Source organism: Lampetra planeri, chromosome 6, assembly GCF_965212315.1.
Source record: "Lampetra planeri chromosome 6, kcLamPlan1.2.h2, whole genome shotgun sequence".
Lineage (NCBI taxonomy): Eukaryota > Metazoa > Chordata > Hyperoartia > Petromyzontiformes > Petromyzontidae > Lampetra > Lampetra planeri.
Genome location: NC_136112.1, coordinates 17,129,630 through 17,152,798, shown reverse-complemented (window position 1 = coordinate 17,152,798; position 23,169 = coordinate 17,129,630). Strand labels below are relative to the sequence as shown.

Sequence of the window (23,169 nt, the reverse complement as noted above, 5' to 3'; positions counted from 1 at the left end):
TAGATGGTGGGTAGATCAGTGGATGTGTAAGTTAGGTGGGTGGGTAGTTTGTTAGGTGGCTTTGTGGGTGGGTAGGTAGGTAAGTAAATAGGTGGGTAGGTGGGTGCAGAGGACTGTGGGTGCATAGGTAGGTTGGTAAGTAGTTGAGTAGGTCGGTGGGTGGGTAGGTAGATAGATGAAGTAGGTAGTTGGGTCAGTGAGGAGATGGGTAAGTATGTAGGTGGTTAAGCAGGTGGGTAGGTGGTTAGCTGTTTGTGTGGATACGTCGGTGGGTAGGTGGATGAGTAGGTCGTTGGATAAATGGGTAGGTAGCTGGATTAGTTGGGTAGGTGGGTAGGTCGGTGGGTATAAGGTTAGGTAGGTGGGTAGATCGATGTGTAGGTAATTGGAGGGTAGGTAGGCGGGTAGGTGGGGAGGTGTGAAAGTAGGTAGGTGGGTAGTTGGGTAGGTGGGTAGGTAAGAAGGTAGATAGTTGGGTAGGCGGGTAGTTAAGTGGTTAGGGTGGTAGGTAGGTATGTGAATAGGTAGGTGGGTGAGTAGATGGGGAGATGGGTATGTAGGTAGGTGTGTAGGTAGGTGGGTCGTTAGCCGAATATTTGGGTATGTAGGTAGGTGGGTAGGTAGGTGTGGTGGTTAGGTAGGTGACTAGGTAGGTTGGTGGGTAAGAAGTTAGATAGCTGGGTAGGTTGGTAGGTAGGTGGGTATGTGGGTAGATTTGTAAATAGGTAGGTGGGTAGGTAGGTGGTTGAGAAGATAGATAGGTGGGTGAGTAGGTAGTTGGGTAGGTAGGTTGGTGGCTAGGTGGGGATGTAAGTAGATAGGTAGATGGGTAGGTGATTAAGTGGGTGTGTGGTTTGGTACGTGGGTGGGTAATTTAGTTGGTAGGTAGGTGGGTAGGTCCGTGGGTGAGTCGGTCGGTAAGTAAGTAGGTGGGTAAGTAGGTGGATAAGTAGATGGGTAAGTAGGTGGATAAGTAGTTGTTTATATAGGTAGATAAGTGGGTAGATAGATGGGTAGGTCGGTGGGTAAGTTAAGTGGGTGGGTAGTTTGGTAGGTGGGTGAGTTGGTGCGTGGGTAGGTGGGTGGGTAGGTAAATATATGGGGGGGGTGGATAGGTAGGTGGGTGCATACATAGGTTGGTAAGTAGTTGAGTAGGTGGGTAGGTTAGTGAGTAGGTAGATGAGGTACGTAGTTAGGTATTTGGGTAGGTGATGAGATGGGTACATATTTAGGTGGTTATGTAGCTGGGTAGGTAGGTGGGTGGATACGTGGGTGGGTAAGTGGGTAGGTGGATGAGTAGGTCGTTGGGTAGGTGGGTAGGTATTTGGGTTAGTTGGGTCAGTGAGTAGGTAGGTGGGTAGGAGGTTAGGTAGGTAGGTGGGTAGGTTGGTGGGTTGGTTGGTTGATCTATGGGTAGGTAGTTGGACATAGATGGGTAGGTGGGGAGGTTGGTAATTAGGTGGGTAGGTGGGTAGGTAGCTGGGTAGTTGGGTAAGTATGTAGGTAGGTGGGTTGGTGGGTAGGTAGTTGGGTAGGTGGGTGGTAAGGTAAGTGACTATGTAGGTAGGTGGGTAAGTTGGTAGATATTATTTGTTTCTTTCGGTTAAGTCACGTCTAAAGATAAAATAATAAATTAAATTAAATAATAGAATACGACGTTTCGATTGCAACACAAGCAATCATCATCAGGTATAATGAAATAGCGACATAAAATCTAACCAGAAAACTATAGACAGACATATTAGCAGACAGATATCACCAAGATACATAGAGAGAGCAACACAGGTAACAGAGAGAGGTGGTCGTCTCTGTGGGGTGGCCTTAAATAGACAGAGGAGGGCGGACGCAGAGAGAGGGAGGGGGGTTAGAGAAAAAATTAGCATATCAATGAGTGGACAACAAAACGTGGTGCTGCAAGTGCGATGACACGGCAAGCAAGCCTGAAAATCAGGAGGACACACTAAAATTAAATAACCTAGTAAAATATCGAAATGTAATGTAATACAACACAGAGGGTCGGTCAACACACAATTAACGCATAGCCTGGTTGATTACGTATTTCAAAGATTGCTAAGTTAGAATTTAAGTGTGAACATTCCAAAGAGAGGACACAGGCAGAGAGAACAAGTAGTCAGAGAGAGAGAAAAAAGAAGATAAGTTTAAAACTTCCCCGTAGAAGTGGTTCAATCTTAATTTTAGAACTTTCGTGACTGCAGGAATTATTATTTGTTTCTTTCGGTTAAGTCACATCTAAAGATAAAATAATAAATTAAATAAAATAATAGAATACGACGTTTCGATTGCAACACAAGCAATCATCTGCTAATATGTCTGTCTATAGTTTTCTGGTTAGATTTTATGTCGCTATTTCATTATACCTGATGATGATTGCTTGTGTTGCAATCGAAACGTCGTATTCTATTATTTAATTTAATTTATTATTTTACCTTTAGACGTGACTTAACCGAAAGAAACAAATAATAATTCCTGCAGTCACGAAAGTTCTAAAATTAAGTTGGTAGATAGTTGGGTTCGTTGGTAGGTAGGTGGGTATGTGGGTAGGTTGGTAGATAGGTATGTGGGTAGGTGAGTGGGTGAGAATGTAAGTGGTTAGTTGGTGGATGGGTAGGTAGCTGGGTAGGTGGGTAGGTAGGTGAGTATATGCAGGGGAAGTCTGAGAGGTGACGGATACGAGAAAAGGTATGGACAATGATGTCAGCGATGTAAGAGCATGGGTTGAGGCGACTCAAATCGGATTGCGCTATTAATAAATTGACGACGTCTTTGCGAAACGACGTAAAAGGGAGAGACGTGAATCGGGGTATTCTTGGACACACACCGGACCTGGTTGGCACTCTACAAGTTGAGGTCCTTTTAAAGAGGCGTAGTGAAGGAATGCAGCGAACGCCGCGTGCCACACGCACGAAGACAGAACAAAAGGCCTGCAAGCTCACATTGCACATCCCTTTCACCCTTTCTCATTGTGATGACGTATGTGTACATCATTGGAATGCCGTACACGTACGTCATCGGAGTGGAATTGGAAGAAAAACTAAAATAAAATAACAGCACGCGTGGCATTGTGGCACAGTTTGGCGCTAGCTATCATATAATGCAACGGTCATGTCCCTACCGTTCTATGCGGTGCACCTGAAGACGGTTGCTTGTGTTGCGATCGAAACATCGTGATCTATTCTAATGTTTCTACCTACGTGACTTTAACGAAAGAACCAAAGAGTATGGATTCCTGCAGTATCGAAAGCTTCAAATCAAAAGTAATAATGTCTTTACAATGACTGCGTTACCACTCCTCTTAAAATAAAATTAATGTGAACCACTTGCACGTTGCAAGATTCAGCGGTGAATGGGACACCACACCATGAGACTTGCAGATGTCTTGGAAATGGAAAGTGTTCACAACCTCAATGGCCCCACACCACCCAATCCAGAAATTTTTATATTTTATCTTATCAGTTTAAAATCCTCCCCACCTTTTATAAATTTGAATCTGCTGGCCAATCGCAAGATACCATTAGTGTGCACTTTTTATCTCTTGAAGTGATCAAATTAACGTCAAATTTGCACATTGAATTAAAATTCCTACTCAAATAATGTCCATGCAAAAAGAAAAAGAAGAACCTGGGCTTGCCTGCACCCTCCCGCCAACGAGCCCTCACCACTCATATGCCCTCAAAAGGTGCTTCAGAGATGGCGATTTGTGTATGTTGGTGTTGTTGTCTATATGCGTATGTGTCTCTGTTTGTTTTGTGTTTTTTGTGTACCTGTGTGTATATGTGTGTCTCCGTGTGTCTGTGTGCATTTTCTTCTCATGAAAATACTTAACTTTATTTTTCATCTCAGCCGCGTGCAACCAATGGACGACCTTCATTAAGCACAATTGGAATGGCATCTGCGCAGCAGTCCAGCAAATCAGTGGTCATTCGGACAGACGAGCAGGTCAGACGAAAACAAGCACACACACGTACACGTTATAAAGTACACATTGCAAAAAAAAGAAGTGTAATGGTAAGAAACTTGATTTGAAGCTTTCGTGACTGCAGGACTTATTCTTTGTTTTTTTCGGTTAAGTCACATAGAAAGAAAATAAATTAAATAATAGAATGCGATGTTTCGATTGCAACAATCGTCATCAGGTAGAACTAAATTTGAGAGAGAGACAAAACACATACACGGAGACTATTTGTGTGGTAGAGTTTTCTTAAACACCCTCTAAAGGAGTCTCTAGGGCTACCAATGCACGCTAATATGTTAGCAGTGGAACTAGCAAGTAATTGCAGGGCCTGCATCTTTACCTCTTATAAGTATGTATATGTCTTGAACTTCTTTGGCACTATACATAGCCAACCGTGCTAATCAGAGGTGCGAGAGAAGGACCACACACCAAGCACAAAACACAGTCCTAAATAAATAGCTTTACAATTTAGATTATTTAAAAGTGCAAAGCTGCAGCAACTTACTAATAACGAAAGGAAGAGCGTTCCAGACGGCCACAGAAGTGCATGTGGAGATTATAAACTGTATTTTACAAATGCCATTCCAAACTGCGTTTCTAAACTAATCACCCTCATCAGGAACTTTAGCAATTTCCTTTCAGACCAAAATTGACTGAGATTATGTGTCAATGTGTGGGGTGCCCGCCAAAGATATTTGAACCCTCAGAAAGGAAAAGGGATGTTTGAAACATACGTTTTCGAGTATTTGTCTGCTATAAATGTCCACATGATAAACCACTTCATTGGGCTCTCCTTTGTGGCTTGATCACTTTTGAAAAAAAGCTCAGTGGGCCTTGATAAAATAAGAAAAATTGTTTAGGTTTAGTATAGTTTGTGAAAAAATATTATCTGGACTGCATTAATTTTGTTCTCTGCTACTTCTTTCAGAACTTTCAGGAAGCATGTATCTATGACAATGAAACCTAGAAACGGGAAGACAAGAATACGATACAAGCATCTACTGGCAGGAGGAGGGAATTAATTGTCAATGTCAGAGGCAATGAACTGGCACCACAGAGATTCTGGGATTAAATCCAACTTCGAGACCCCCATCATTAATCTGTAGAAGCCCCCTTAGTAATACTTTACTTGGTGGTAGGCACATATTCTTCTCCGCTACCCCTGTACGTTGGACATTTGCAAAATTGTTTATTATTGTTGTCAAGCACCAAATATCACACCTCCTGGCTTTGACATTCCTCGATTAAACTGATGTAACCATCAACCACATGATAGAATTAACAGACCGATGCACGCATTTGCGTCATAAGTGGAAACTTAGAGACAAGCCACAAGAGGGCGACTGTGGGCATGCAACGCAAACTATAGAGTATAGACCATACAGTAAACACCACTTTAGTCTGCGCTCATTCAATTCAAGAAAACCAAAGCTGCACGAACTCTCTATTGAAGGCCTCTTGTGGCTCGCAGACCTCGACAATGCCATTTAGCTCCTGCCATTCAAGAACAGAATTATTCAAAATAGAGGTTTTTTGTGTTAGATCGCGTAAATATATAAATGTGTCTTTAAAACCCGCGACCACCCGACACAGCCAACTAGTAAGGGTTGTCACGTAAACAGAACATGCCAATTCGTCACTAGTACAGCACACCGGTGTGTGGGAGAGCCAAGCCACAACATGTACAATCTGATTCTAGATTTGAGGCTTTCGTAACTGCAAGGATACATACTCTTTGGTTTTTTTCGGTAAAGTCACGTAGGTTAAAAAAGAAAACAAATAAATTAAATCACGACATTTCGGAGGCAACACAAGCCTCCGTCTTCAGGTGGAACCGTCACAGCAAAATTACTCACTTGATACAGTAATATTGGTGACGGTTCCGAAAGAACCAAAGAGTATGGATTCCTGCAGTCACGAAAGCTTCAAATCAATGTTTTTGTCATGAACATTTTAAAGGAAAATATAATCTAGAAATACAAATCTTGTATATATATGCCTGGGATTTATCTCTGAGTTGTAAATTCTTAGTACGAAGCCTCTTCAATGAAAAGAGGCATTGACATTATTGAATCATTCCACTTTCGTGCTATATAAAATCAATGAAGTCATGTTATATAAATAACGGGACACATGTCGCCAGAGCATTTATATCCGTGACTTTAAAGTCCTTTTTGTAAATCAATTATGAAGCATCCACTGTCAGACAGCCCAGGAAACACAGCTTAGGTGTCTATCTACAGTGTTATAGAGCTGTCAGATACATAACAAATAATATTTCTTGGTGATAAAGAAGCGGAATATTCTGGCCTCGGACTCGTGTGGTGGATCTCGAACAGCTTGGGATGAGGTAATCAGATGTGAATCAATTTGGTGGTGGTGGGTAGAGAGACTGTGGTGAGTTTTTGGTCACGAGTGTGGCTCCTGTTTCCAAGCATAAGGGTTGCTGGTAGGTTCCCGTGACCTGGAAATTCTATATTATTTTAGAGTAGAGGCAAACACCCTCTGTAATGGGAAGCTACTGCATGAAGAGCTTTCGATAGTTTGTTTCCCGCTTTACAAACACGGTGCATTGGGATCTATGGATGAAGCGGGGTTTACAAATATAAATTTGCATAATGTTTTGTTCGAAAGCTATTACGTTAATCTTGACCGAGATACCAGTCAAGTTGTCAATTAAAATGTACTGGTCAGTCCTCCCCCACCCCCCTCTTCTTTCTTCCATTCTTCCATTATCTCCTTCATAAATGCACTGCTCCCAATTGGTACCCCTACCGTGGTAGGGAAGCGAGCCGGGATGCCTTCGATCGATCCAAAATTTTGCGTGTGCATTACGTAGAGTTTGTTATGCATTTCAATGTTGGAGTTTTTTTTCCTCTTTGAAATCTACTTAGTATTCTGGATTCTTTCACGACAAAATATCCAACAACAACGGAGGGCGATGCTCACAACAACGAGTGACAATACAGCAAATTTACAAAGTACGGGGCACAGCTGTTTCATCTGCCAATCATATCAGTCAGTCAACCGATGGCAACTCGGTCTGTCCTGTGACCTGTCAGCGAGCCTTCGATACTTTACGTAGCCTCAAAGTGCACCTGGCCTGGCACAAGCACCATGGTGATATCACTGTCACTTAGTTTTGAATGACGGCTGTTGTTTGTATTGCTGTTATTGTTGATGGTGATAGTAGTGGCTGTGCTGGTGATGGTGGTGTTGGTGTTGTCCGGTAAAAACAACCCCATTCCTTGTTCACCTTAGGGTGGAACAGGGATGTCATCTGGCTCCCACATTACACTGGTCTACAATTTTTTAGACTTCGTCTGCTACAGAGATGAAATGTGCTGTTTATTATGGTTTTGATGTTCTGAATTCAAATATAACAATTAAAACAACTGATTGGCTACTATTCCCAAGATATTTAAGTTTTAACATTTTACATCTACATATATTGTGTAGAGCAGGGGTCCTCAAACTTTTTAAACAGGGGGCCAGTTCACTGTCCCTCAGACCGTTGGAGGGCCGGACTATAGTTAAAAAAAAACTATGAACAAATTCCTATGCACACTGCATATATCTTATTTTGAAGTGAAGAAACAAAACGGGAACAAATACAATATTTAAAATGAAGAACAAGTAAAGTTAAATCAACAAACTTGCCAGTATTTCAATGGGAACTATGGGCCTGCTTTTGGCTATTGAGATGGTCAATGTCCGGTTCCATATTTGTCACTGCTAGTCGTAACAAGTGATGCAAGTGTGCATCCGTTATTCTAGATCTGGTTGGAGATTTCAAATGTTTCCTTCTGGAAAAAGTCTGTTCACAGACATAAGTGCTGCCAAAGATGGTGCATGGTTCCTGAGATGAGGATATGTCTCAGAGGGGAGAGATGCATAGACATTATGAAGGCTGCTTGACTTGAATGCGTCTTTCAGAGAGTCACAATTCTGCAGTTCAGCCAGTTCCATTTGGTAAATTGTATCCACATTTTCAATGTCAATAGAAAATGGGTTACGGAAAAGCTGTATGTCCTGTTCATGGAGATGAAGCTCTTTATATATAAATTGGAACTCCTTTTGCAATTTTTCCAGTGAATCCACACATGTTTTGTTTGGGAATTGCAACCAATGGTTTTTCCGCTAACAGATTTTGAGTTGTGGGGAGATGGCAGATGTTTTCCTCCTTAACTTGTTTGATGAGGAGGCCTAATTTTACTTCAAATGCTTTGACATGTGATTGCATATCACAGATGAGCTTCCCCTTTCCTTGAAGTTGCACATTGAAACTGTTGCGTAGCTCTGTTACATCTGTCAGAAAGGCAAGGTACCATTTCCATTCTGCATCATTGAGCTCTGGTACTTCTTTGTTTTTTGAAAGCAGAAAAGCTGTAATCTGTGGAAGTAAGTCATAGAAACGTTTCAAAACTCTCCCTCGACTCAGCCAACGGACTTCTGTGTGGTACAGAACATCTTCATAGTCAACATTTAGTTCAGACAGAAATTCCTGAAATTGTCTGTGGTTTAGTGCATGAGCTCTAATGAAGTTAACACAAGATTCCACAATTTTCATAACAGAGTCCCACTTCAGTGATTTACTACACAGCGCTTGTTGGTGGATGAGGCAGTGTATGGCTATTGGATGAGAATGGTTATGTTTGTCCATCTCTTGGTTAATGCGAGCAATTACTCCTTTCTTAGACCCCACCATGCTAGGAGCACCATCAGTTGTCACACTGGCTAGTTTAGCCCAGTTCAGCTCCAAACCATTCACAGTTTGGCAAACTTTTTCATAGATATCCTCTCCTGTAGTTGTTCCTTTTGTAATAAAGGACTCGATCCTGGTTCTGTCTCCGTCGTCCTTTATTCGGGTTCTTACACCTTTCCCGCACGGCCCTCGCTCAGAGCTCTCCCCTTGGCAGCTCCATAGCTGCTCTCGCTCCCGTAGCCTCCACACCTCTGCAGCTCCGCTGCAGATCCCCGGTGCAGTCCTCCGGCTGCCCTCACTGCAGCTCCACCGCTGCCCTCACTGCAGCTCCACCGCTGCCCGTCGTTCCTCCGTGCTTGGTCACCGCTGGCCGATGGTGCCAAGTCTTACTCTCCATATGTGTGGCGATCTCGCCACTCCTCGACCTCCGCCCTGCGTGGCCTCACTGTAACTCTATCTCCCACACTCTCTCTTCCATCCCGCTGGCTGGCGCCGTCATGAGCCCCTCAGCCACCAGGCTGAGGCACGGCGACCACCCAACGCGGTCTCCACTCTTCACTCCCCCGACTGTCCCAGATGTCTTCCTGTCTCCCCGCTATACCATCTCCCCCCACGTGACCCTGACTCCTCCCTCTCGGATCGTCACATCCGGCCCGCCCATTTACGCCCGCATTACACCACCCTCCCCCATAGAGAAAATTCCAGCCGTCCTCGGCTGAAACAGAACAAAATAATGCGGGCGAAGGCATCACAACCAGGAGTCCCCCAGACACAACGGAGATTATAACAACAACACAAGTAACGAAAAGGGAGGGATCAGGAACCGGAACAGAACAACAAGAATAATAATAGCACAAAGCACAACAACGGCAACCGACACGCAAGAATGGCACACGCGCACAACCCAGAAATGTGGTGTCTTAGAGCGTGTCCATGTTGTTGTTCCATCCGCTCGGCTCAAGTCCAACATCAAAGAGCAAGTGGTAGAGCAGAATGAAGAACGGGCGCTCAATTGCTCCTTTAAGTCCTCATCCAGTTAGCACACCAGATAACACCCAGTGTGTGGCAGGCGCCGAAGATCTGTGACGAGAAGGAGAATCCAATCCCTGAGGCACAGCACAACAACGCACATCCGCATGTCGTATACGACAGCCACCCGGCCCCAGGGTAGTGGAGATGATGTAATTCCGGCCCGTTTAAGAAAACCCCAATAATTACCCAAAATAAACGCGATGGATGCCCCAGTATTTACATTTTAACAACAATATTATTTACACGTGACAACAACAACAACATTTTTTTTTCTGCTCTTGCCCACCAGCAGTCCTCTCTTGAGGACCAGCACAGACATCACACGTACACAGCATGTACCCACGGTCACTCTCAACAAAACCCCTAGTCGCACACCCTCGCGTGGAGAGAGCCACGCTCCCCAGCGGTAACGTTTAACTCTCCCTAACCCTCACCGTGGTCGTCAAACCACAGCAACATCCACTGATCATACTCTCGGCCAGTGCAATTTCGGGGATGAGCAGCACTCGGCCTTGCTCCTCCCTTACTATCCCATCAGCGATGGACACACACCAGCCTCTTATAGTCTAACGCTTTATAGCCAAGGGAAGATCAATCCCTCGACAAGGCCAGACACCAACGACCCCCCCCCCCCCCCACGGGGTAATGTTCTCTTATAGAGACAATAACGCCCTAACCCAAATCCCGTGAGCCCCCGGCACACCAGGTTCAGTCTGCCACCGCACAACTGAACCATGACTCCCCGAGCCATATGAGCACACGGCCCATTAGTTTGAGACATACCACGGAGGTTTCGCCTCCGGGCTGTCAGGTCAGCCATCAGCCATAGGCCGATGTGACCACAACTCGTGCATCACCCAATCAACAATGGCAGGCATAACAGATGGAATATTTGCCCCACCGAGGTTTTTCCCGCGCGCTCAAAATGGCGGCCCCCTTCGCCAAGCGCGTTCTCGCAATATCTCGCGCGCACTCAAAATGGCGGCCCTTTGCGCAAAGCGCATCGTCGCCATACCCCGCGTGCGCGCAAAATGGCGGCCCAACGTGCGAACACGTGGCCAGTTTTCTCCGTGCGTGCACCCCAGCTTCCCTTTGCTGGGGGTCGCATCCCCCGTCACGTTGTAACAACCCCACCAATGATAGACGCACAGCCCCAGCTTGCTGCGCACAGCAGTCATATCGGGGAATTTTTAACCAATATTTTACCAAAACACATTGGTTACACACACCAACTCGCAAAGCAACCCCTGGCTGCATGCATGCAATCAACCGAATGAGCGACGCCACTTGGCGCCAATTTAGGGCCCCATCACCATTAACATCTGAGCCACCCACAACGGCGTCATCGCGCACCCTCATCGCGCGCTCTCTCTCTCAAAAAGCGCAATTACCTATAATATACACGCAATCTCGTGTGCATAAACACCCATACAACCAAAGTTTTGGGTCCCCGTCGAATTTGTTACCAATTTCCAAACAGGTACGCACAATTAATAACACTCCCAAACCCAATAGTCAACCAATGCATCGCACCCCGTAACCGTACAGAACGGTGTAAAGAGCACATGCAGTCAGCATATCGCGATCACACGCGTACATTTAAGCACAATAGCAAGCAGATCTGCAGGCAACCAACACACCATTAATCCAGTCGTAACATTGCAGCAACAACACAAATATTCTCTCTCTTGCAACCAACCACATCGCACGCAGCATCTCGCAGCACCATACACCAAAAAAAATATTTTTCAATCAAGCCCGTCGCACACGGTAACCCACGAGATGGTACAGCGCAGGATACCCGACGCTCCCGAGTTAATAATTAACTTCGCCATCAAGATAACAACTCCACACCGCAGCGCACACACACAATTTGACACTCAGCAAGCACAGCAGACTCTCCGTCCATCCTCAACACACACTCATACACACAGCCCGAACCGCGCTCCGCACACTCGAGACATGAGAAAAATCGCCCCCCGGCCCTCGAAAGATGGGTGAGGTGTGTGTTAAGGCCGGGTGTGTATCGTTACGACTCGCCCGGGGCTGCAGCAAGCAGAGGACAGCAGGGTGGTAACTTGAGACGCCTCGCAGAACTCGAACGATGACTTGACTGCTCCGTTGTCTCGCACCCGAGCCAGGACGGGAGAGGTCCCGCCCCAGCAGCTGCAGCGTCGTCGTCCTCTCCTCGCAGCTCCTCGTCGCAAAACAGCAGCTCACAGCAGGCTGCTCTCCCCGCGGCACTTCCAGATGGCAGCGCAAGGCTGCCTCTCCGCTGCGATGTTGAAGATGGCGGCGTCTCCCCGCCGCGGTGAAGACAAGATGGCGGCTTCCCGCCGTTTCTCCCCTGCCACGCCCAAGATGGCGTCTTCGTGCCGCGTGGCAGATGGCGCTGGCAACGCAGGCAAGGCGGTGGCCTGCAGACCACCATCGGCTCTCCTCGACGCCGTCCTCGGCGTGGTGAGCTCACACAGTTGCGCCAGCACGATTTTCAAGGTCTCCAGCTGCGCCGCCATCTGTCCCCGTCGTAAGTCGGATGATGTAGCAGATGATGGCGCAGGAATATTCTTTCTTCTGAGCTGTCTTGACATGCCGTTTCACTTCTGACACCAGTGTAATAAAGGACTCGATCCTGGTTCTGTCTCCGTCGTCCTTTATTCGGGTTCTTACACCTTTCCCGCACGGCCCTCGCTCAGAGCTCTCCCCTTGGCAGCTCCATAGCTGCTCTCGCTCCCGTAGCCTCCACACCTCTGCAGCTCTGCTGCAGATCCCCGGTGCAGTCCTCCGGCTACCCTCACTGCAGCTCCACCGCTGCCCTCACTGCAGCTCCACCGCTGCCCGTCGTTCCTCCGTGCTTGGTCACCGCTGGCCGACGGTGCCAAGTCTTACTCTCCATATGTGTGGCGATCTCGCCACTCCTCGACCTCCGCCCTGCGTGGCCTCACTGTAACTCTATCTCCCACACTCTCTCTTCCATCCCGCTGGCTGGCGCCGTCATGAGCCCCTCAGCCACCAGGCTGAGGCACGGCGACCACCCAACGCGGTCTCCACTCTTCACTCCCCCGACTGCCCCAGATGTCTTCCTGTCTCCCCGCTATACCATCTCCCCCCACGTGACCCTGACTCCTCCCTCTCGGATCGTCACATCTGGCCCGCCCATTTACGCCCGCATTACACTTTGATGCTTTGCAGTGCAACAAGCTCTTCTGTGACGTCAAAATAGTCATTCGTTCCACGAATAAAAATTAGAAGTTGTGCAGAATCACGAACATCATTGCTTTCGTCGAGTGCCAAGGAAAAATAGGAAAGTTTTTTTTGTGGAGTTTTGCAAATGCCGATGCAAATTGTCTCCCATTTCTTCAATCCTCCGTGTAATTGTAGGTCCTGAAAGACTCACTGTACTAAATAAATCGGCCTTCTCTGGACACATCTCTTTGGCAACAGAAAGAAAGCATTCTTTAACAAATTCTCCCTCCACGAATGGTCTGCCAGTGCACGCTATTAGCTTGGCAACTTGAAAACTTGCTCGCAGTGATGAAATATTTAGCTGCTTCTGCTTCACAAAAGTATTTTGCTGAGTTGTTAATGCATTTTTCAGTTTTAATATTTTATCTTTTCTCACTTCTCCGACCAAACAATCATATTTATCTTTATGTTGAGTTTCATAGTGTCGACGTAAATTGTATTCTTTGAACAAAGACACTATATTCTGGCATATCAGACACACAGCTCTTTCCTTGTACTTCATGAAAAAGTAATCATAAGTCCACTGTTCTTTGAATATCCTACACTCTGAGTCAATTTTTCTCTTTCTTGACATCATTGTTTCCTAGGGACTCAAAATTGCTATTAGTAAAGTACCAATATATATACAGCGCTACAAAAACAATATACCAGCAATAACTTTGCCCACGCAGAGACATACAGACTGCACTGCCCATCAATGCAGTCTGATTGGGGGAACTCCGCTTTTACCGCAGGCTCACACTGGTGCGGGTGCCATTAAAAAGTTAATTACACCTGCAGTTTTGTTCACAGATCGCAGTACATCCCCAGCACACAGGAATATCACTGGGAGTGGAGCCGAGGGGCAAGTGAGGGAGCTGAGGGAGGGAGAGCCAGTCAAGCGCAGCCAGGGGAGGGCTGGCAGCCTTAGGCCTGGGGGGCAAGTCCAGTCAATTGGCCCATTGAACCATTCACCAGCGCAGCCCAATGAGTGCCCACCGCCGCAGCTCAATCAGTGCCCACCGCCGCAGCTCAATCAGTGCTCACCAGCGCAGCCAAATCAGTGCTCGCCACCGCAGCCCAATCAGTGCCCACCACCGCAGCCCAATGAGTGCTCACCAGCGCAGCCCAATTAGTGCTCACCAGCGCAGCCCAATTAGTGCTCACAAGCGCAGCCCAATTAGTGACCATGGGCCGGATAAATGTCCTCGGCGGGCCGCATGTGGCCCGCGGGCCGTAGTTTGAGGACCCCTGGTGTAGAGAATAGAGTTTTACTCATAAATTATAAACCTAGGTCTTTAAATGTGTTATGGTTGCTTTACATAATAACATGTCACCTGTCCTGTTCATATAACACTTAAAAAATCAGCAAAAGGGTTATATAAATAAAATGTATTATGAAACAAAAGGCAAAAACTATTATATATAAGTACATAGTTTAGTCCTTATTCAGTGTCTACTCGGTGCTTCTTGGCTTGTCTCTTGTATTCGTTAAATGGAGCATCTCTTGTCACTGTACAGCAATAGTCTGCAAGCATTTTCGATTCAAAGCTTTCATGACTGCAGGGATTCATCTTCTTGGTTCTTTCGGTAAAGTCACGTAGAAGGGAAATTTAACCGCCTCTACGTAACTTTGAGATCCTTCAACAAACTCCGGGATAAGAAGGCTCAGATATGTAGTTTATATTTTAGTTGTTTACGTGGTGGTTTGGCTGCTGCAGCGCCTTAAAATTAAAATGTCCCTCCCTCTATTCCCTTCTACGTGACTTTACCGAAAGAACCAAGAAGATGAATCCCTGCCGTCACGAAAGCTTTAAATCGAAATTTAACCACCTCTACGGGGAGGGATTCCACATAACTTTGAGATCCTTCAACAAACTCCGGGATAAGAAGGCTCAGCTATGTAGTTTATATTTTAGTTTTTTACGTCGTGGTTTGGCTGCTGCAGCTCCTTACTATTACAATTTCCCTCCCTTTATTCCCTTCTACGTGACTTTACCGAAAGAACCAAGAAGATATTGGTTATACTGCACTTTTGTGATGCAAAAGTCACTTCACCACAAACATAGCAGAAGTTATCTGCTTTGTTCACACAAGTACGAGGCATGTAAACCTAGTTATGATTGCATCAGCCATGACTTCTAGGAATGACATGATGCAATTCATATCATGTATGACGTAATACCAGATTCAGATTGCATAATTAATTGTTTTGCTCAAAAAGCAAGTACTGTCCAAACCCAGTCATATATTTATTCATAGAGCCTGTCAAAGATGTATTTTAGTTATTTCTGGTTTAAATTGAGATCCCTTCCCTTTATAACTCACTTATCTTCTGCCATTCCAAGTCAAGGGTCGTATATGCTGACTCAGTAGCATATCTTTAAACCTAGAGCCAATCAACAATTCTAAGCATAATTTCCCTTCTTAGTGATCCAGAATTAGTAAAGTTGGACTACAGTTATTTCGGAATTATTTTGGCTGTAGACCAGTGTTATTTAACATCATCTTTGACCACGTTGTTCGGGAAGCTTTCCTTGGCTGTACTGGAGGAGTTTCAATCTGGCATTGATACAATTAGAGGCTGATTGATGCCCGGGTACAAGTCGAGGGATGTCTCCTTATTGGTCAACTATGTTACGTATGCTGATGATTTTGTGATTGCTGCTCACTAAGAGGAGTTGTTGGAGACACTGCTACTGAACCTGTAGTGTGCCACAAAGAGGTGGGGTCTTACCATAACCCCTACCAAAACTAAGTACCTGTCTGGGTATGTTGTGTATCAGACTCTCTACCCCCACAATTCCCCATTGGTGATGGAGCAGTTGTGGAAAGAGTGGAGAGTTTTCTATACCTGGGCAGTGTGCTTATGACTAGTTACAGTTTGACAGCAGAGGTTTCACTCCGAATCATTTGGACGGCATTATCTTTTCAACCGGCTACGTAATACTGTGTGGAAGCTACCTCGTCTGTCACCCCACACGGAGCTTCTGTTCTTCTCGGCCACAGTCATGTCTTCCTTTCTCTATGCTAGTGAATCGTGGACCGCTCCAATGGAACATCTGCGCTGGTTAGAAACATTCAGGCTGGCCTGCCTACAATCCATCCTGGTTTAACCAGGCTGGATTGTGTGAGGAGCTCGCAAATTTTTGAAAGAGCTGGACACATTCCCATCAGTAAGCTCCTCCGGCAGGCAAGGCTGCGTTTTGCTGGGTCATGTAGCCCACATGTCGAGCCAACGTATGCCCAAGCAGCATCTGTTTGGCTGGATAGAGAGGGCTAAACGGGCATGACATGGGGTGGGGTATAGATGGACTGATGCGGTACAGGAGGATGTGGAGTTGAGTGGACTTGCCGAAGACTGCTACAAGCGGTGTAAATATCGGGCACTATGGAGGAGGCTCGTGAAGGACGCTTCTCGTGAGTTGGAGGTAGTCGCCCTCCAACAACAATGGAAGGGGCAGAGGAGCGATGATAACAACGAGCCAACCAATAACATCTGGGTCTGTATGGTGACCTCTTTTTATTGAGTCTGACACTTCGTGTGGCCTCAAATTGCACCTGGCCTGGCACAAGCACCTTGGTGATGTCATCCCCACTTCGAGGCGAATGATGGTTGTTGTTTATGGTGGTTGATGGTGGTGTTCGTGTGATTGTTGGTGGTAGCTGTAAGAGGGGATTGAACGTGGATTTTTGTCTGGTTTGTAACCACTACTACTCTCCTGATATATTTTTTTCTCAATCGATTATGTACAACTTGAAAGTTCGTGTTATTTTTCTTTGTCATATTTATGGAGCATTTAGCCTCAACATTGAGGTGGTCGGATACCCAGTGTCTGAGGTTATATGTTCTCGTAAAAGTTTGATAATTCTCACATGAAAAAAAAAACATTTAGACAATCCCAACTACTGTCACGCGACATAAAGTCTACGCGGGCAAGGTGGGAGAATTTAGGGGGTCTGCGCCACCTGATGGCTTGACGGAGCAGCGAGTGCCGGCCTGGAGCAGGTCCCTCCCCTCTGCCAGGCCCTCCTACACAATAATTTCTCGACTCCGCTCGCAACAGTGCTTCTCAAAAGCGACGCCCTCCTGAATGGTACTTCCCTCCAAGTGCATCATCGTGCGCCACCAGTTAATCTTCACACACCTCGGCTGGACAACCACTCCGCACCTCAAGACCTTACACCGGGGTGAATACTCCACCCTCTGCTTCGTTGAGTTGGAGGTGCCTGTACAATCATCGGTTTGATAGGGTGTCTCTATATAGGTGGATATCTCTACACGTATATAGGTTTGTCTGTGCATGTATGTACCTACTGTATATGTAACCAGCGACTTGCTTAATGTCCTGCCTGCTAGCCTTCAACACTTCACGTGACCTCGAGTCTGCATTAATCACAAATACTCGTGGTAAAACATGCATGTTATCATCTTAAGACTGGCAAAAAGGGGTTGCCATCAATAAAACATTTGTTTAACCCGAGCTATTGATGCGTTGACGTTTGCATCGTCCTTGTTGCCATTTTGTTTTTGTTGGGTCTATAGCAACTGGTGAGACAAAGTCTGTCTCTGGTGTAGACCCAATCTGTTTCAAAGACAATGCTTTACATTAGCTAACACAAAACCCAAGTTTGTTTACATGTTTTACCACTAATAAGGAAAGTATTTTATTTGTGTTGTAATTTTTTCACTTCAAAGTTAACTTGAAACCCAGGAAGTAACGAATCCTCTTTATCAACTAACCGGAAGGATTTGAGACATGCAAATATAAAATCTACAACCAAGTGTAAAGTGGATGCCAACAGTGTGTTTATACCAGAATCAGTACCCCAATAATTTAGTAAAATTGTAATCGTAAGAGATATGTGGTGTCCAGGTGATCCACCGGTATAAAAATGGAACCACCGTGGCTTGGAAATGTTAACTAACTCGCCTGGTATACAGGAGGTCGTCGGTTCAACCCCGACCCTGACATCTATATATTCGGAATTCGCATGCCTTTCTCTCCGTGGTCGTGTGGAAATGTATCCGGGACCTCTGGTTTTTCTCTCCACATTTATAATCAACATCACGTGTCAAGAGTATTTGGCTGGTATACATTTTCATGTGATGATAAGCCACATCGTTGAGCTATAATTTGTGATAGCCAGGTCACTTCTGGAAGAAAGCTACACAGCTCAGTGGGGCCTTATCTGGTAACAAATATATATATAGTTTAAGAGTTTATATTCTTAGGTTTTTTTCGGTAAAGTCACGTAGGTAAAAAATTAAAATTAATAAAAGTAAAATAAAAATAAAATAAAAATCACGACGTTTCAGAGGCAACACAAGCTTCCGTCTTTAGGTGGAACTGTCACAGCACGATAGCTGTATCAAGTGAGAGAAATTCCAAGAACACAGTATTTGTATATATGTAATGCGAGCGTAAATGGGCAGGTCGGACGTGACAATCCGAGAGGGAGGTGTCAGGGTCACGTGGGAGAAGGAGGAGTCAGGGTCACGTGGGGGAGAAGTTATAGCGGGGAGACAGGAAGACATCGGGGGCAGTCGAGGGAATGAAGAGGGGAGACCACGTTGGGTGGTCGCCGTGCCTCAGCCTGGTGACTGAGGGGCTCATGACGGCGCCAGCCAGCGGGGCAGAATAGAGAGAGGAGGAGGCGGCAACGCGGGGCACGGAGAGAGCAGAGTGCGCGGGGCGCACAGGGCGTGCAGGGGTTGCACGGAGCAGCCGAGTAGCTGCAGACTAGCGGAGGCTAGCAGAGGGTGCGAGGTTGCACAGGCAGCAGAGTAGCTGCAGACTAGCGGAGGCTAGCACAGGGCGTGCGAGGTTGCACGGAGCAGCAGAGTAGCTGCAGACTAGCGGAGGCTAGCAGAGGGTGTGAAGTTGCACAGGCAGCAGAGGCAGAGTGGCTGCATAGAGAGTGCGCGGGGCGCAAGGAGAGACGACGCTGGACCAAAGAGGAGGCCAGCGGGGTGAGCGGAAGACGAACACAAATAAAGGACCAACGGGAGATCAACATCGTGTGACGGAGTCCTTTATTACATATCTACTGGTTGAGGGTGGGAGGAGCCAAGGTAGGCCCTGAATATTATTTTTGTGAGATTCGGTGCGGCTGAAGCACGCTATTAGGATTGAGCCTTTGTTGTGTAAACTAGGTGCGGATGATGTAAAGGTGCGTGTAAAAGGGACTGAGCCTTTTGTAATGTAGAGGTGATGCGGCTGAAATCGCTGCCAGGAAATGAGTCTTTGTTGTGTAGAATGGTTGACTGAGTCTATTATTATGTATAGGAGGTGCGGCTTAAATCGCTGTCAGGAAATGAGTCTTTGTTGTGTAGAATGATTGACTGAGCCTATTATTATGTAGGGGTGGTGGGGCTAAAATCGCTGCCAGGAATGCTCCAAATATGTTAAATCTTTTTTTGTATGGTTAATAACATTAATAACATTAACCATACAAAAAAGAAAGCTTCAAATCAAGAATTAAAAGTTTATAGTTTGAATTCAGGCATGGGGTATCCCAGTCTATGCAATTTCGAAACAAACCCCTTCTTTAATTCAATAAAGACCACATCTAGACCCGTTTCCCGTTTGTAATATATTACAGGCACTCCTTTACAAATGCGATAGATGCATTCCTGGAAAAACGCGCATATCTCAAAATCGCGTGTGTCAAAATAGTGGTAAAGCAGAGGGTTAGGGGATTTCACTCACACATGCAGACATAATCGCCTATACTAATACTAGCCTGGAAAAATACAATACATAGCAACCGAGACAGCCAATAACTGTCTGACCGCGCAATTATCGAGATAAGGCGGCAGTGACGAAGGCGGTGAAGACGACAGCGATGGCGAGACGAGTCTACTCCCAGAACCGGCAGCCTGGAGCTCTCGCACTATGCTGCTTTTATCCTACTCAGCACGGCCTGGCTCTGTCCTGGTTGCGCCTCCCTTCTGGAACCCACAAGCGGATTCCAGGGGTTTCCTGATGAGGTCTTCTGTAACCCTTGCCCCAGTTCTTCCGCCCTGCCGGCACACACACCGTGTATATGCTCAACGGTGTGTGCGTTAACTGTCCACCGCAGTTGCTGCTGCTGGACAACAGTCAGTGCTATGTCACTACACATGTACAGTACACACAATATACAGTGGGGGAAAAAAGTATTTGATCCCCTGCTGATTTTGTACGTTTGCCCACTGACAAAGAAATGATCAGTATATAATTTTTACAACAAAAAAATCCAGAAAAAACGCATGTCAAAAATGTTATACATTGATTTGTATTTTAATGAGGGAAATAATTATTTGACCCCCTCTCAATCAGAAATATTTCTGGCTCCCAGGTGTCTTTTATACAGGTAACGAGCTGAGATTAGGAGCACACTCTTAAAGGGAGTGCTCCTAATCTCAGCTTGTTACCTGTGTAATAAACGACTGGACCACGATGTCTGGCTCAGTGTCCTTTATTCGGTTCGTGCTGTACACCCACACGGCTGTCTTTACTCTGTAGCTTCTCCACGGTGCTGACTCCAATGTCGGCCCGATCCACAACAGCAGCCCCGCTGCTGTTTCTCTCACACAGCCCCCTTGGCTGTACCCGCTGCAACTCCTCTCTCTCCACCTCCTGGCAGCCTCGTGCTGTCTCTCTCTCTCTCTCCGCAGCTCCTCCTGGCAGCCACACCGCTGCCTCTAACACGCAGCCTTTCTGGCTGTCTCCTCTGCAGCTGCACACCACTCCGCAGCTTCCTCTTGTCTTCGGGGTTGGCTCCCGATGGCCGTCGGCGCCCCCCCCTCTTCTCACCCGCCCGCGTGGCCTCACTCTTTTCCGCTCACACCCCGACTGCCTTCCCCTTCCGGTTTACCCGCTTAAGGACCCGAACCTTCCACCCACGTCACATGACTCCACCCCCCGTGACGTCACATCCGGAAGGTCGCTTACGCCCGCATTACACCACCCTCCCCCGTAGAAAAATCCCAGCCGACCTCGGCTGACCAATAGCAAATCGTAATGCGGCGAACCGAGCTTCCCCCCCCTAAAGGACACTAAGCATACAATGTAACAGCAAGAACAACAACAACAACACAATTAACATCAACGAACGTACAAAAAGCATGCAATAAATACAACTGTAAGAAAAAAAATAACAAGACAGCAACAATCAACGAAACGTAAGCGATTTGGAACGTGTGCGGGTCGCCGGCCCGTCCCGGACGGTCGGCGGCCCACTCGCAGAACGGGAACGCGATGAAAGTCGAGGAATGACAGGGGGTAATCCCCCTGTCGCAGCTGGAAGTCCACCGACGTCCCGTGTCCGTAAAGAGTTAGTCTTGGGCTTGTCCTGTGACCGTGCCCGCAGCTGGGTCGGAAGGGCTGCAGGGCTCGAAGGTCCCGCAGACCTGGCAGGCGTCCTCCGAGCAGGGCCCCTCGTCCCCCGCAATGTCACGGCCTGTCTGGAACAGGTACGACAGGCGCTCTAGCAAGATCAATGGACGCAGGCAGGGGAGAGTCAGCAGCAACAGACCCCGGCAAGGCAACATTGGGGGATGACGCATCATGTAAGGGAGCAACATATGGTTTCAAGCGCGACGTATGCACAACCCAGCGACGAGACCCAATCTGGACGCGTGCTGACTGTGGGTTGGGAACCGCAATGAGGCGTACGGGACCATGCCAGGGTTTGTGCAATTTCGGCGAGGTCCCCGGACGTACCTGTGGACAATGAAGCCAGGCTAGGTCCCCAACCTTCCAAGGGCACTCCCCCTCAGACCGTCGCGCATATCGCTCATTCCGGGCCTGCGCTTTGGCCGTAGCCACGCGGGCATTCTCCCGCGCCTCCGTGACTCGGCGAACCGTGTCCTGAATGTATTCAGGAAGTGGTTTACGAGGTCCCTTCACCCCAGTTCCCAATTGCACATCCACCGGCGGCACGTTTTCCCGACCATACATAAGGTAAAACGGCGAATATCCTGTAGCCGCATGAGGCGTCATCCTGTACGCCGAAAGCACCCCGGGGATGTGCAGATCCCAATCTGATTGTTGTTCACTCACGGTATGGCAAAGCATGGCAGACAATGTCCTGTTCAGCCGTTCAACCATACCATCCGTCTGCGGATGGTATGGGGATGTCCGTACTTTCTTAGTCCCAAGGCCCGCGCACACTTCCGCCAATAATTTAGAAGAGAAATTCCTGCCCTGGTCCGTGAGGAGTCTCTCAGGCGCCCCCTTATCCATAATATACCCAAACAAAAAGGCGTCGGTAATGGCCGCGGCCGACTGATCGGGCAACGGCCAGGCCATCGGCCAACGGGAGAGGTACTCAACCCCTACCAGCAAATATTTATTACCCCTCGCCGATGGTGGAAAAGGTCCCAATATGTCCAGTGCCACCAATTCATTGACTCGAGACACCTGAATCGACTGGAGAGGCGGCACGTAAGGATGTTTCGGCGGCTTACGTCGTGCACACGCAGGGCACGCGCGCACGTGCCCTACGACATCTGTCGCCATGCCGTGCCAAAAATAATGACGTTGCAACGTCAACAAGGTCTTCTGCACCCCTAAATGTAAGAGAGTGTCACAATGGAGGGTTCTAATCAACTCGAATCACAAGGACGTTGGTACCACCAGGCGCCAACGTTCCTGGAACCCCTCCCGCCACATAAGCAGACCATCTCGGAGAGCGGTTTGCGGCCCCATAGCCGTACTCGGACTCCCATTGTCCCTAGCAGACCGCTTCCGCAAGGACACCAATGACTCATCCATCATCTGTTCCCGGATCCAGACAGACCGCGGCAGATTCAAAACCCCGTCAGCCGGTCCCGGTTCCATCGGAGTGTCCGACTTCTCGACGGCCAACGTACGCGGCTGAGGGGGGTTTGGAATCGGCGAACACCTATGCGTCCCCGACTCACATTTACAAGGGGCGCGCCCCGGTAATCTGGAAAGTGCGTCAGCGTTCGCATGGCGCACTCCCTTCCGATGTTGAATTTGGAAGGAAAATTCCTGTAGCGTGTCCAACCAACGTGCCAACTGTCCGGATGGCTGGTCAATTTTAAGGGCATATTGCAAGGCCGCATGATCCGTACGCACAATAAAAGAACGACCGTAGAGGTATGGTCGAAATTGCCGTAGGAAAAAAACAACCGCCAATAGTTCTCTGCGAGTGACACAGTAGCGGGTTTCCGCAGGAGACAAGACTCGGCTACCATACGCCACGACACGCTCTACACCCC

The 23,169-nt window shown here is 47.3% G+C and overlaps 1 protein-coding gene across 3 annotated transcripts in view; it reads left to right on the top strand.

The window, feature by feature from the left end:
• LOC144719624 (uncharacterized) overlaps positions 1-8,814 on the top strand; it is a 28,540-nt gene extending 19,726 nt beyond the window's left edge. For all 3 annotated transcript variants that reach the window (XR_013585626.1, XM_078595729.1, XM_078595728.1), the window contains 2 exons: positions 3,862-3,957; positions 4,902-8,814. Coding sequence is in view for 2 of the 3 variants with exons in the window: in XM_078595729.1 (XP_078451855.1) it covers positions 3,862-3,957; positions 4,902-4,940 (135 nt within the window). In the remaining variant the exon portion in view is untranslated. The remainder of the gene's footprint in view (positions 1-3,861; positions 3,958-4,901) is intronic.
• The last annotated feature ends 14,355 nt before the right edge of the window (positions 8,815-23,169 follow it).